Source organism: Rhinopithecus bieti, unplaced genomic scaffold (genome assembly GCF_001698545.2).
Source record: "Rhinopithecus bieti isolate Rb0 unplaced genomic scaffold, ASM169854v2 scaffold_35950, whole genome shotgun sequence".
In the NCBI taxonomy this organism is placed as follows: Eukaryota; Metazoa; Chordata; class Mammalia; order Primates; family Cercopithecidae; genus Rhinopithecus; species Rhinopithecus bieti.
Window position 1 is genome coordinate 671,518 of NW_016815506.1, and position 14,310 is coordinate 685,827.

Consider the following 14,310-nt stretch of genomic DNA (forward strand, 5'->3'; position numbering starts at 1 on the left):
AGGCTTGAGCCACCGCGCCCGGCCTAATTTATTTATTTTAAATAGAGACAGGGGCCTGGCTCAGTGGCTCACGCCTGTAGTCCCATCACTTTGGGAGGCTGAGGTGGGCAGATCACCTGCGGTCAGGAGTTTATGGCCAACCTGGCCAACATGGTGAAACCCTCTCTACTAAAAATACAAAAATTAGGCTGGGTGTGGTGGCTCACGCCTGCAATCCTAGCACTTTGGGAGGCCAAGGCAGGTGGATCGCCTGAGCTCAGGAGTTCGAGACCAGCCTGGGCAACACGGTGAAAACCCCATCTGTACTAAAATACAAAAAATCAGCCAGGCGTGGCAGCGTGCACCTGTAGTCCCAGCTACTCAGGAGGCTAAGGCAGAATTGCTTGAACCCAGGAGGTGGAGGCTGCAGTGAGCCGAGATCATGCCACTGCACTCCAGCCTGGGCAACAGAGTGAGACTTGGTCTTCAAAAAAAAAAAATTAGCTGGGCATGGTGGTAGGCACCTGTAATCTCAGCTACTCGGGAAGCAGAGGCAGGAGAATCACTTGAACCCGGAATGCAGAGGTTGCAGTGAGCCGAGATTGCACAACTGCACTCCAGCCTGAGTGACAGAGCAAGACTCCATCTCAAATAAATAAATAAATAAATTAATTAATTAATTAATTAAATTTAATAAAATAGAGATGGGTTCTCATTATGTGTTAGCCAGGCTGGTCTCATACTCCTGGGCTCAAGCAATCCTCCCACCTCAGTGCTGGGATTACAGGCATGAGTCACTGTGCCTAGCTGATTTTTGTGGGTTTTTTTTTTTTTTTTTTGAGACGGAGTCTCACTCTGTCGCCCGGGCTGGAGTGCAGTGGCCGGATCTCAGCTCACTGCAAGCTCCGCCTCCCGGGTTCACGCCATTCTCCTGCCTCAGCCTCCCGAGTAGCTGGGACTACAGGCGCCCGCCACCTCGCCCGGCTAGTTTTTTGTATTTTTTAGTAGAGACGGGGTTTCACAGTGTTAGCCAGGATGGTCTCGATCTCCTGACCTCATGATCTGCCCGTCTCGGCCTCCCAAAGTGCTGGGATTACAGGCTTGAGCCACCGTGCCCGGCCGGTTTTTTTTTTTTTTAGAGATGGGGTCTCACTATGCTGCCCAGGCTGGGGTGCAGTGGCTATTCATAGGCATGATCATACTGCACTATAGCCTCAAACTCCTGGGTTTGCACGATCCTCTTGCCTTACCTGCACCTGCCTCCTGCGTAGCTGGGAATACATGCATGTGCCACTGTGCCCAGCGAAAAATAAACTTTTTGTTTTAGAATATTATCAGATTTATAGAAAAATTGTGGGCTGGGTGTGGTGGCTCACATCTGTAATCCCAGCACTTTGGGAGTCTGAGGCAGGAGGATTGCTTGAGCCCAGGAGTTCGAGACCAGTGTGGGCAACATAGTGAGATTCCTGTCCTACAAAATAAATTAATTTAAAAAAAAGAAAGAAAAAGAAAAATTGTGAAGATAGTACAGGGAGTTCTCACATACCCCTAAACCTGGTTTCTCCTGTCATTAAATCATCTTACATTAGTATGCACAAGTGTCCTTTTGTTTATCTTTCCCAACAGATTACTAGCTTTCAAAAGACAGAAATTTGGGACAATTCTTCCTTTTAAAATTTTTATTTATTTATTTATTTTTTCGGAGACAGAGTCTCACTCTGTCGCCCAGGTTGAGTGGACTGGCGTGATCTTGACTCACTGCAACCTCCACCTCCCTGGTTCAAGTGATTCTCCTGCCTCAGCCACCTGAGTAGCTGGGATTACAGGTGCCTGCCACCATGACCGGCTAATTTTGTATTTTAGTAGAGATGGGGGTTTCACCACATTGGCCAGGCTGGTCTCGAACTCCTGACCTCAGATGATCTGCCTGGGGTTGCCCCGAGGCAAAGTGCTGCGAATGGCCTCCCAAAGTGCTGGGATTACAGGTGTGAGCCATCGCATCTGGCCTATTTTTAATTTTAATTTTTTTGAGACAGAGTCTTCTTCGGTTGCCCAGGCTGGAATGCAGTGGCGTGATCTCGGCTCACAACCTCCACCTCCCTGGTTCAAGCAACTCTCCTGCCTCAGCCTCCTGAGTAGCTGGGATTATAGGCGTGCGCCACCATACCTGGTTAATTTTTGTATTTTTAGTAGAGACGGGATTTTGCCATGTTGGTCAGGCTGGTCTTGAACTCCTAACTTCAGGCTATCGGCCTACCTCAGCTTCCCAAAGTGCTAGGATTACAGGCTTGAGCCGCCACACTCAGCCTCATCTTTTATCCTTAGTATCTAGCATAGTACTTGGAAACTAGTAACTATATATTCAGTTAATGCTTGTGGAATAAACAAATTATTTTGTACATTTAGCTTTTCTAATCCTCTCAAGAAGACTGGCTGGGCACGGTGAGCCAAGATCGTGCCACTGCATTCCAGCATGGGCAACAGAATGAGACTCTGTCTCCAAAAAAAAAAAAAAAAAAACATCCATTTCATTCCTTTAGGGAAGGAACTGTTTCTCATACTTCCGGGTTTTTTTTCCCTGAAGCTCCTGAGCTTCAATCTCATACTTTTTGTCTTTGCCCACTATGGACTAAACCCAGAGAGCTCAAGACACACTGCTGGCTGACCAGCAGTACAGCAGCAGTGTAGGGTGGAGGTTCAGAGTAGGTAGGAGGACAGCAGGGCCAGAGCTTGCATGGGTGGGAAAGCACATCCCAGGGGCCCTCTCTGCTACTCACAAGAAGGCTTCCTTCCTGCGGGACTCCTTCAGTGGCTCGTCCTCTTCGGCATCATGGCTGGAAGGTGTGTGGGGTTCCGCTCTGGGGAGGAGCGAGAGAGAGAGAGAAAGTTAGGGCCAGGCTTAGGGAGGTGAATGGGACTGAGAAGGACCAGACTGGCAGCCTCACCTCCTGTAAGTGTCAGAAGCGGCAGCATAGTGGAGGGGAGAGCAGCCTTTACAGTCAGCCTCGTTGACACCGGCCCCAGCAGTTACCAATGTTACTGCACACTGGTAGCTACCGTTAGCAGCTGCATAGTGCAGTGGTGTCCTGAGGAAGAAGTGAAGGAGGGTGGGGAAGAGAATCAGAGACAGATCCAAATGCAATCAGATGTGCAGCCAAATGCTGCTTCATAACATTCTCCTTATTTAACTCTCCAATCTCAACCCTTCCTCCCTCTACCATGTTTCTCTAATCAGACATTCCCTATGTTTACCCCTGCATATCAGCATACCTGCCAAATTTGTCCCTCCTCCTTAAGTCAGCTCCACTGCTCAACAGCAAATTAAGACATTCAACATTCCTAAAAGAAAGATGTGTTAAGAGAGTTATAGCCTCAAAGGGAAGCCACAGGCCCAGGGTGGGGCTAAGGAGGGATAGAACTAGCAAGCCCTTTCTGCTGTGACTGCTCTCATTGTGAGAGGGGGAATAGATCTGGGCAGGCAAGAATGACAGGCCCAGACCTTTGCCTAGCTCCCTGCTCAAAGGATGGGAGAAAGAAAGAGAACTCACCCTCCGGAAGCAGCAGCATGAAGACAGGTACGGCCAAGGTTGTCAGGTGTATTGATGTCAAACCCAGCTGAAAGCACATGCTCATTGCTGAGTGAAGACACAATGCTGTACAACTGACCTGGAGGCACAGAACAGCCACAGGTCACATCTGAGAGTGTTCAGCAGAGAGGGAAAGGTCTTTGCTCCCCTCTACACCTGCCAATTCCCAGCCCATCAGCACGTACCTGAGGAAAGAAGCTTACGACAACAGTCAGAGAATCCAAAGAGAACAGCTAAGTGCAGGGGGAACATGTCATGGATGCCACGCCTAGAGACAAGTTGAGGAACTCAGTCCTTGGGTCAAGGAGGGACCAAGTTAAGACCTCTTCTTTGACCCACCACCACCCTAGAGTCAGGGAAGGAGGTTCTCCAAGGTGCCCTTTGGCAAGCTTCTCTGTGACTCCATGGTTGATGTGAGCAGTCTGTGCAGATCTCGGCAGCCCAGAAGTGGAGTCAGGGCCCTGACTCACCGGGCGGTATCTGCGCCATTGGTCATGAGGGTGCTGATGAGCAGCTCGTGTCCGTAGCGAGCAGCCACATGCAGTGGCGTGTTCCCAAATTTGTCGGCACAATCAATCTCACTGCCTGTGAGGGGATACACACACACAAGCTCAGGCGGACCTCAGGCTTAAGACCACTCTCGCGAGCTAGCCACGATTTGAGTGCCTACTATGCATCAGGTGTGAGGCCCAGGATTCTACATGTTTTATCCTGTTTCTAGGCCTTAGGAGACTGGGCAGGGCAGAGCAGGGCCATTTCCACAGGTCCCTTGGTCAGAGTTCCAAGGGCCTATCCTACTGGAAGAGGGTAGGAGAAGGAAGTTGGGGAGATTCTAGAAATGAGTTCCTTTGGGGAGGAAGGGATGAGAGCACAAAGTCTCCCAGGTCCATACCATTCTGGATGAGGATCTGGGAGCGTGTGAAACGGCCATGGATTGCAGCCATGTGCAGAGGACTTTTCCCTTCTTTGCTCTGTGGAAACATGGTGGGTTTTTGTTTTTGTTTTTTTTCCAGTGCAAAGCACAGAGAATGCCCTATCTACCTTCCAAGGACATATCTCTAAGGACAAAAGGGTCATATGGCACCTTCTTAGCCCACTCTCTCCTGAGTCCCTGGCAAGGTCTGATTATCCCAGGAAGCAAGTAGATAATTCCACGAGAGTTATCCAGATACAGTCAGGACCCCTAGAGCCAGGTTTCGCTCCCCACTAGTCTAAGCCTTATCCCTTCAGGCACCTGGTAGTTGACGTCAGCCCCATTATTAACCAATAGCTCCAAGCAGAGAGCGCCATTGGTGGAGACTGCAGCCACATGCAGTGGCGTGAAGCCCTTGTCATTCGGCTGGTTGACATTGGCTCCGGCATTCACCAGCTCAATAGCCACAGCATCCTGGCCCAGGTAGCAGGCGATGTGCAAAGCTGTGTTTCCAAAAGCGTTGGGCTCATCGATCTGGATATTCAGCAGTGAGAGTAAGGCGGTATCAGTTTAAACAAAGTAGAAGCCAGCACATGTAGCCTACAGATCCCAGAAATCCAATGACTGCCTCAGTTCCTCTGGGGTTTCTGACCCAAGGTACTAAGGTACTCAGGGTACTATGGCTAAGGTAAGCATTATTCAGACCCTCTCTACCACGCCCTTCCAACCTCCCAAAACTACATCAACAACCCAATACCTCATATCTCCATAACAGACTCTATCATCTCCTACTCACTGCTCATAGTCCCCAACCCCAGAGCTCAAAGCCCTGACCTCCGCTCCCATCCGAAGCAGGTACTTCACCACTTCAATCTGGCCACTGGCAGCAGCTGTATGGAGCAGCCCATAGCCCTTGCGGTCCTTGCAGCCGAGGTCTGCTCCCCGTGCCACCAGCAGTTTCAGGACCTCCAAGTGCCCTGTGAAAAGAGAAGACACTCTAAAGGAAGTAGAAGGTAAACTCTAAGGCCCGGCACTCCTCTCTTCAACGGCTGCAACCCCATATCCCTGCCCTAGGAATCCTAAATGTCAAATTTCTGATTTTCCCATGTATTCTCTCTCACCTAGAAAAGCTGCCCAGTGTAGAGGCTGCCGCTCCTTTTTGTCACAGACATTCAGGCTGGCTCCCTTGTTGAGGAGCAGGTTCACCGTCTGTATCAGGATATGAAAGACACCTGTTTAGAGCCAGATTCGTGCCCTCAACCTACCTAAGAGCAGAGGCCTCATCTCCTGAAAAGGCTGAGGCAGCCTAATGCCTTTTTCCATGAGCAAAACAACCTGGAGGACTTGAGGGAACAGCAGAAGCAGGCACTAAGGAGGAGATACTGGAGAGATTTGGAACTTTGAGGGAAACAAGGGAGTCTCTTCAGGTGATTTGGTGGTTCTTAAACTCTTGTCTTTGCAAATGTGCTGAAAGACACGGACTCTCTTCAGAAAGGCGTGTATGCAAATATTTTCTACGCAAAATCCAAGGTTTTATCAACCTCCTGAAGTCCAAGTTAAGAATTTTAATCTAGTCTGACCATTCATTTAGCGCTTGAGTTTTAGTGTTTATATAACCATCTGGGCTGCTTCTCCTTCAGGCTTGAAGGCCTAGAAGCAGGGAAAGGTGAGTAGGAAGGTAAGAAAAGGGAAAGCCCCAGCTGGGCCTGGATGGGAACAGTCCTCACCTCAAGATGCCCACTATGCACTGCATGGTGCAGAGCACTGCGCCCGCTCCTGTCAGCCACGTTGAGGCTGCTCAACAGGGGTGCCAGAGCCTCAGCACACTTGGTGGCCCGGTTGGCAGCAGCCACATGCAGTGGTGTCTGCCACAGCTTGTCCCGGGCATTCACATCTGCTGAATGTGCCAGCAGCAGCCCCAGCACCTTCTGTTGAGGGGCAGGGGACAAAAGAGAGTGGGAGCGGGAGGTAAAACAACAGGAAATGGAAGGAATAGGTCAGCATAGCATCTATAGCCCCGTTTTCCCCAGCACAGAGTCTCTTCTCATTCTTCCAACATACCTAGCCTCTCAATACCTACTTCCCATCTTCTGGATTTTCTTAGAACTTGAGCTCTTCCTTACCTTGCTGAGTAAAACAAGGACCCTTTGCTCTTCTTCAAGCCACCTGACTCGCCAACTTAGACCATGAAAATCTTCACTCACACATACATCCTTTCCCAAACAAATCTACACATGGAGATCCACACATCCCAACCCCCCACCACTTCTAGGAAAACTAAATGCTCTTGCTACACCTTGCCCTGAACACCCTCTTTAGCCTTCTCATAGGCACCAAAATTATTTTCAGTATCTCAGTAAGCAAACAGATACCGGTTCCTTTGCAAAACCCGAGCTAACATGCCCCTCCTAACCACCACCTACCTCATTCCCACTGGCCTCGGCCCCTCCCCCTGGTAGCTGGAGCCAGGGAAGTGATGAACTGAGAAAGAGGTCCCCCTTTCCCTGTCTGCAGGGCTGATGGGAATACGGCAAAGGACCCAACTGATGAAATATGTTTGGCCCCTGTGCTGTCAACTTTCAAGCTGCTTGAGGGCCAAGGATGGAGCAGATTACTATACCCATCCCCCATCACAAGGAAAGAAATCTCAGTGCCCAGAGGGGGATCAGACTTAAGGTGGCCCCCCAGGGAGGGATGAGTCACTCAGGCCTGGCAGCAGGGCCCCCGCAGTCTGCCAGCCCAGTGTTAAGCTCTCCCTGAGTCACATCATCTGGCAGCACTCAGCCCCCTTACCAGCCAGTTCTAGGGGTAGGAGGGAGGGGCCAAGATCTGATCTCCTCACTACCTGGGGTAGAACAGCTTGTAGGGCTGAGGACTGAGGCTCCTTGACCCTTAACTTCCACCTTTAAGCAACTCATCCTTTTTGAAAGGGTAAAAGAAGGTGGGGGCGCATACCTCGTTTCGGGAGGCAGCAGCACGATGAAGAGGGGTCAGCCACAGTGTGTCCTTAGCATTGACATTAGCACCTGTGGGGATATAATTTCCTATTTTGATGGAAGGTGGGGAGGGGGTATGAAGGAAGCCAGTAATCAGGCCAGGAAATCTGAATGGAGCTGGAGCCTTGCCTGGACCAAGCCGGGGAGAGCAATCCTTGAATATCAAAAAAGACTCCTCCCCTCCCTTCCCTCCCTATGTGCCACACCTTCCAGCTCCCCACTTTCACCTGACATCAGTAGCAACTGGAGGATGGGGACATCGCCTACGTAGGCAGCAGCATGCAATGGAGTTCGCCTCTCTTGGTCCTGGGAAGGCAAAAAAGAGGAGGGACTGTGGGCGCGGGGTGAGGGGGCTATCACGGACCCCAGCCCAAGCCTCAGAGCTCCAGGCCCTTCCCCACAACCTCTTCCCATAGTTTCTGCAGGGTCCTAAGTCCCAGTACTGGGTGTCAAAGGCAAGCACCTAGGGAGGGTGGAGTCAGGGCCAATGGGCTGAGAAGCCGGCTCCTTTTTCCAGGAGGGGTGGGGGCGCTGCAGACTCCGGAGGTTCAGAAGAGAACAACGTTCCTGGGCATCCCCAGCCCAAGTGATCTGGGCTGCAAGCCTGACCTGCTCTCCATCCCCAAATGCAGAGTAGGCTTTCACTCCAGGATGGAAAGAACTGCGGCCTCATCTGAGCAGAGGAGACACGGAGCCGCCCCACCGGTGGGGAGGGGTCCAGAACACGGGAGCCAGGATTCCGGTCTCGCCATCCTCCCTGCTCCCAACTCACCAGCACATTGATGTTCTCCTTCTGCGAGAGTAGGGAACGCACTTCCTCCACATCTCGGCTAAAGATGGCCTGGACCAGGGGCGGCTGCAGGGAGAACCGGCAATCTGAGAGCGGGCTGGAGCCGGAGCGGAACCGGTGTGGGGTGGGGTGGGGAGCACCCAGGTTTGAGGGGGGGGCGTCCGTGGAGGGGGTCCACTCTGGGTATTCTGGCTGGAGCGGGCTCCCGCGGTGCCTCCTCCGGTTGCCAGGTCCCCAAGGACACCGGCTCGGTTGAGGGGAGCGCGGCATGGGGCGGGGCGGGAGCTGCGGGAGCCCCGGGCTCGGGCCCAGCCTAGGCCGCACATCCCCGGGCTCGCGTGGCGGTAGCGCGGAGCCCTGGAAGGAGGAGGCGGGGAAGGGGAGGAGGGCTGACCTGGTCCGTGATGCTGAGGATCCCCATGGCCCGGCCCGGGCTCCGTCCGCATCGAGCTCCCGGCGGCGGCGGCGGTGGCTCCACCGGGGACACGGAGCGGCCCAGGCGGCGGCTGCGGCGGCGGCTGCAGGGAGAGCGCGGCCCCGCCTACGGGGGGCGGGCCGAGCGGGAGGCGCAGCGTCCCTGGCGGGCCGTCCGGGTCCCAGCGCTCCCGGAAGCAAACGGACCCCGGCCGCAGCGCCCTCCGCCCCACCCTGGCGGCCCCAGCAGCCCCTGCACCCCCGAACTCACGCGCCGGCTCCCCGGCTCCCGCAGCTGGCCGCGCCAGTCTGGCGGCCCAAGGGGTTCCTCACAAGACCTTAGCGGAAACCTGGGCCTTGGTCCCGCGGTGCTTCCCAAACTGAGGACCGAACGGCGGGCCAGATCTCACCCAGCCCACAATGCTCCCGCCGGAGCTAACTCCTCCAGTCAGCGATTGCACACCCCGAAATCCCCCACAGACTAGGGGGAACTGGCGGGTGGAGAACTGGGAATTATGTATGGCAATATCCCCAGAGGGAGGGAAAGCGTGTATCTCCACTGGCGGATGCGTGAGTTCGGTAGAGAAGAAATAGCAAAAGTGCTCAAAATGCGGAGAAACCCCAAGGAGGATTCTACTGCAGAAAACACCCACAAAGAGGCCATGACAACTGGCAACTGGAAAAGGCCGCCAAGACCAACAGAAGGGACATTTTCCAGCTCCTTACTGACTCCATTGCAAGGTTAAAGTGGAAAACACTCAACAATTTCTTCCCAGAACAGCATGTGGTGCTTCCCCTCCTCCAATGGAGAGGCCAGAAAGCCATCAATTAGAGAAGAAATGAATGGAAGTCATCTCAAACCAGAATCGGAAAAACGAGGAAGACGAAAAGTGAGATTTAAAAATTGATACAATTTCTGAAAGGTGATCCAGGGTCCTGTTCAGAGTCTCACAACTCAATACACATTGAAGAAAACACGTAATGGACGAAGTGCAGCATGCTGGCGTCTTGTCAAGGCTTTATATATAAAGGTCCTCCCTTGCGGGGAGAGGAAAAAAGTTTAAAAATAAAAATACATTTTATTTTATTTTGTTTTTTGAGACGGAGTTTCACTCTTGTCGCCCGGGCTGTAGTGCAGTGGCATGATCTCGGCTCACTGCAACATCTGCCTCCCGGGTTCAAGTGATTATCCTGTCTCAGCCTCCCCAGTAGCTGAGACTACAGGCGCCCACCACCCTGCCCGGCTAATTTTTGTATTTTAGTAGAGACGGGGTTTCACCATGTTGGTCAGACTGGTCTCGAACTCCTGACCTCACGTGATCCACCTGCCTTGGCCTCCCAAAGAGCTGGGATTACGGGCGTGAGCCACCTCACCCTGCGAAAATACATTTTTAAAAAGCCTTCCTGGCCAGGCGCGGTGGCTCACGCCTGTAATTCCAGCACTTTGGGAGGCCGAGGCGGGCGGATCACGAGGTCAAGAGATCGAAACCATCCTGGCCAACATGGTGAAACCCTGTCTCTACTAAAAATACGTAAAATTAGCCGGGCATGGTGGCGGGCGCCTGTAATCCCAGCTACTTGGGAGGCTGAGGCAGGAGAATTGCTTGAACCCGGGAGGCGGAGGTTGCGGTGAGCGGAGATGTGCCATTGCACTCCAGCCTGGGCAGAAATAGTGAAACTCTGTCAAAAAAAAACCAAAAAAAAAAAAAAACAAAACAAAACTTTCCCAGCCAACATGGTGAAACCCCATCTCTACCAAAAATACAAAAAATTAGCCTGGTGTGGTGGTGCACGCCTGTAATCCCAGCTACTGGAGAGGTTGAGGCAGGAGAACCCACTGCTCTCCAGCCTGGGTGACAGAGCCAGACTCCGTCTCAACAACAACAACAAAAAAGCCTTCCCTTTGCCTTCCTACTAGATACTTAAGACACTAGTAACAGTCCTTTTTTCCTTGAAAGAAAAACTGGGGTACAGGAAATAAGGAATGAGAGGGAAATTTACCTATCACTATATACCTTTTAGAATTTTAAATTTTTTACCATATTGAAAATAAAAATTAAAATATTGCTTAGGAGCAATCACTCCGTGATTCCATGCACACAAAAATTACAAAGAAATAAAATATTGCTTTAAACTTACCTCTGCCAGGAAGTCTCCCCTGGTTAATAGGCTCGTTTCCTTTTGTTCTCCTTAACACTTACATACTTAGTTTATACTGCCACAATCTGGTTAAATTGTACACCTTTGTTTCTCATTTTACCTTTTTTTTTTTTTTTGAGACGGAGTCTTGCTCTGTCACCCAGGCGGGAGTGCAGTGGCACCATCTCAGCTCACTGCATGCTCCGCCTCCCGGGTTCACGCCATTCTCCTGCCTCAGCCTCCCAAGTAGCTGGGACTACAGGTGCCCGCCACCACCCCGGGCTAATTTTTTGTATTTTTAGTAGAGACGGGGTTTCCCCATGTTAGCCAGGATGGTCTCGATCTCCTAACCTCGTGATCCGCTCACCTCAGCCTCCCAAAGTGCTGGGATTACAGGTGTGAGCCACCGCACCCGGTCTCATTTTCACCTTTTTTTTTTTGAAACAGGGTCTCACTCTGTCACCTAGGCTGGAGTCTGTCGCCAAGGCTGGAGTGCAGTGGCTTGATCTCAGCTCACTGCAACCTCAGCCTCCTGAATAGCTGGGACCACAGGCACACACCACCACACCTGGCTATTGTTTTTTGTTTTTGTTTTTGTTTTGTTTTGTTCTTTTGAGATGGAGTCTCGCTCTATCGCCCAGGCTGGAGTGCAGTGGTGTGATCTCAGCTCACTGCAGCCTCAACCTCCTGGGCTCAGGTGATCCTGCCTCAGCTGCAGGAGTAACTGGGATTACAGGTGGGCACCATCATGCCCCGCTAATTTTTGTAGAGACAGGGTTTCACCATGTTGTCCAGGCTAGTCTCAAACTTCTGAGCTCAGGTGATCTGCCCACCTTGGCCTTCCAAAATGCTGGTATTGTAGGTGTGAGCCACCACACCTGGCCATAAAGTGAATTTTAAACTCCTTGTTAGCCAGAGTCAGAGTCTTCTCTAACATGGACTTTATTTTATTTTATTTTATTTTATTTTTGAGACAAGAGTCTCGCTCTGTCGCCCAGGCTGGAGTGCAGTGGCCGGATCTCAGCTCACTGCAAGCTCCGCCTCCCGGGTTTAAGCCATTCTCCTGCCTCAGCCTCCCAAGTAGCTGGGGCTACAGGCGCCTGCCACCTCGCCCGGCTATTTTTTTGTATTTTTTTGTAAAGACGAGGTTTCACCGAGTTAGCCAGGAGTGTCTCGATCTCCTGACCTCGTGATCCGCCCGTTTCGGCCTCCCAAAGTGCTGGGAATACAGGCTTGAGCCACCGCGCCCGGCCGAAATGTTTTTTCTTTTAATGAAAAAAATTATTTTGAGCTTTCCGAAGGAAAAGGTATTGGTTTTTTTAAGCTCCAGAATATCAGTATAGAGAAACAGGCATTTAATATTTGATGATTGATGATGATGATGAAGAAGCAGCAGAAACCAAAGGTAGCAAAGGATCAAATGGGTATGGGTGTTGGGACTTGGCTATTGGGTATTATGGGCCTTCCAGGAAGGGCTAAACTAGGATATGCCCCAGAGGAGGAGAAGGAGGGGCATACATGGTATCTATTGCCCAAAATAACTCTTGGTAACCTGAGGAATTGGAGTCAGGGATTGAGCTGGGGTCACGTGCCTGGGTCTGGCTAGGGGATGAAGGTGAACAAGAGATGTTGCCAGCCTGGTTCTCTGGGCAACTGGAGGGAGGAGGAAGGGCTAGAAGAGTTATTTTTAATATTATTTAGAGCACTGAAAGAGGATTTCCCAGTAGGGAAAAAAAGGATTTGATGTAGGGAACACTGATACTATCGGGGCTCAGGGAGATACACAGGGTATGGGAGGAGGAGACCAGAAGTGGTGTTAAAACCCTCTTATATGGACAGTCCTTCAGGATTGAACTACTGCATTCATATTTGGGTAACTCTAGACAGATGGCTACCTATTTTTAAGCCTCAGTTTTCATTCTTCTGACAAATGTGAGGACTAAATGTGAGGACTCATCCGATGTACAGCCCTGTACTAACTGGTTGGGAGGTCAAAAATTAGAAATAATGGTGTCTCTTTATGAGGAGCTTATAACTTAGTAGATGAACATACATATACATGTGAAACAACTACAGAATATACGATACATACTAGATTACATGGCAGTATGTGTTCAGAGTAATGTTGAAGGAAGGGTTCAGTCAACGGGGTCTTCCTGGAGGAGGTGTGTCTTGAGTCAGTACTTGAAGGAAGTTATTGATGTAGAATGGTGGAGACATGGGAAGAAATTGGTTGTTTCAAGTATAGGGACTAAACTAGGAAAGTTTAAATGGCAGTGATTAGTTAAACTAATTAATAGGGGATAGCAAGCAAATTGGCTTGGCAGGCCTGTTGGACCTTGGGGATTCTGTACCAGTCAACTTGGTTAAAGCAGAGTGATAAAGAGGTCACAGTTCAGTTATGTATCCCAGTTAATTTCTGCCTTTTAACCAACCAGATCCTTACTCCTCATTCAAAGCAGCTGTCTCATATGTATAAGCCCTTAGTCAGAGAGGGGTGGGGCTGGACACAAGAGTGGGATTATAAAGAGTAAATCTGTCCTTTAAGGTCATGTGCCCATCAGTCCAGGCATGGTGGCTCACGCCTGTAATCCCAGCACTTTGGAAGGCCAACATGGACATATTGCTTGAGTTCAGGAGTTCGAGACCAACCTGGGCAAGATGATGAAACTCTGTCTCTACCAAAAATGTGGTAGTGTGCTCCTGTGGTCGCAGCTATTTGGGAGGCTGAGGTGAGAGGATCACTTGAGCCTGGGAGGCAGAGGTTGCATGAGCCGAGATCACACCAGTGCACTCCAATCTGGGTGACAGAGTGAGACCTCCATCTCAAAAATTAAATAGATAAATAATAAAACATATTCATTTGGTCAATAATTATTTTGAATTGGTAGTACTAACTGCTATGGAGGCAGAAGAGTTTATATAAAATGGGTTTTGGTGATCACCCAATGGCCCTTGCTTACTTGAAATCCAGAGAAGATGGGCTCAAACTTTTTTTTATGAGACAGAGTTTTGCTCATGTTGCCCAGGCTGGAGTGCAATGGCACCATCTAGGCTCACTGTAATCTCCACCTCCAGGGTTCAAGCAATTCTCCTACCTCAGCCTCCCAAGTAGCTGGGATTACAGGCATGTGCCACCACGCCAGGCTAATTTTGTATTTTTAGTAGAGACGGGGTTTCCTCATGTTGGTCAGGGCTGGTCTTGAACTCCCAACCTCAGGTAATTCGACTGCTTGGCCTCCGAAAGTGCTGGAATTGCAGGTGTGAGCCACCTCGCCTTTTGTTTTTTCTCTTTTTTTTTTTTTTTTTTGAGACAGAGTCTCCATCTGTCACCCAGGTTGGAGTGCAGTGGTACGATCTCCACTCACTGCAACCTCTGCCTCCCGGGCTCAAGTGATTCTCTGCTACAGCTTCCCGAGTAGCTGGGACTATAGGTGCGCATCACCACACCTGGCTTTTTTTTTTTTTTTTTTTTTTTTTTTTTTTTTTTTT

The 14,310-nt window shown here is 50.6% G+C and overlaps 1 protein-coding gene across 2 annotated transcripts in view; it reads right to left on the reverse strand.

Annotated features, from left to right (window-relative positions):
- ANKRD52 (ankyrin repeat domain 52) overlaps positions 1 to 8,814 on the reverse strand; it is a 22,159-nt gene extending 13,345 nt beyond the window's left edge. Inside the window, exons 1-15 of one of the 2 annotated variants that reach the window (XM_017853263.1) lie at positions 8,660 to 8,814; positions 8,248 to 8,331; positions 7,703 to 7,781; positions 7,435 to 7,505; positions 6,207 to 6,407; positions 5,601 to 5,688; positions 5,314 to 5,456; positions 4,801 to 5,013; positions 4,459 to 4,537; positions 4,037 to 4,151; positions 3,752 to 3,834; positions 3,528 to 3,645; positions 3,250 to 3,318; positions 2,925 to 3,065; positions 2,757 to 2,837 (exon numbers count right to left, since the gene is read on the reverse strand). In XM_017853263.1, coding sequence (XP_017708752.1) covers positions 2,757 to 2,837; positions 2,925 to 3,065; positions 3,250 to 3,318; positions 3,528 to 3,645; positions 3,752 to 3,834; positions 4,037 to 4,151; positions 4,459 to 4,537; positions 4,801 to 5,013; positions 5,314 to 5,456; positions 5,601 to 5,688; positions 6,207 to 6,407; positions 7,435 to 7,505; positions 7,703 to 7,781; positions 8,248 to 8,331; positions 8,660 to 8,686 — 1,592 coding nt within the window. In that variant the 5' untranslated portion in view covers positions 8,687 to 8,814. Of the gene's footprint in view, positions 1 to 2,756; positions 2,838 to 2,924; positions 3,066 to 3,249; positions 3,319 to 3,527; positions 3,646 to 3,751; positions 3,835 to 4,036; positions 4,152 to 4,458; positions 4,538 to 4,800; positions 5,014 to 5,313; positions 5,457 to 5,600; positions 5,689 to 6,206; positions 6,408 to 7,434; positions 7,506 to 7,702; positions 7,782 to 7,938; positions 8,219 to 8,247; positions 8,332 to 8,659 lie in introns of those variants that run through there. The other variant, XM_017853264.1, reaches the window with a different exon arrangement.
- Between the last annotated feature and the right edge of the window lie 5,496 nt (positions 8,815 to 14,310).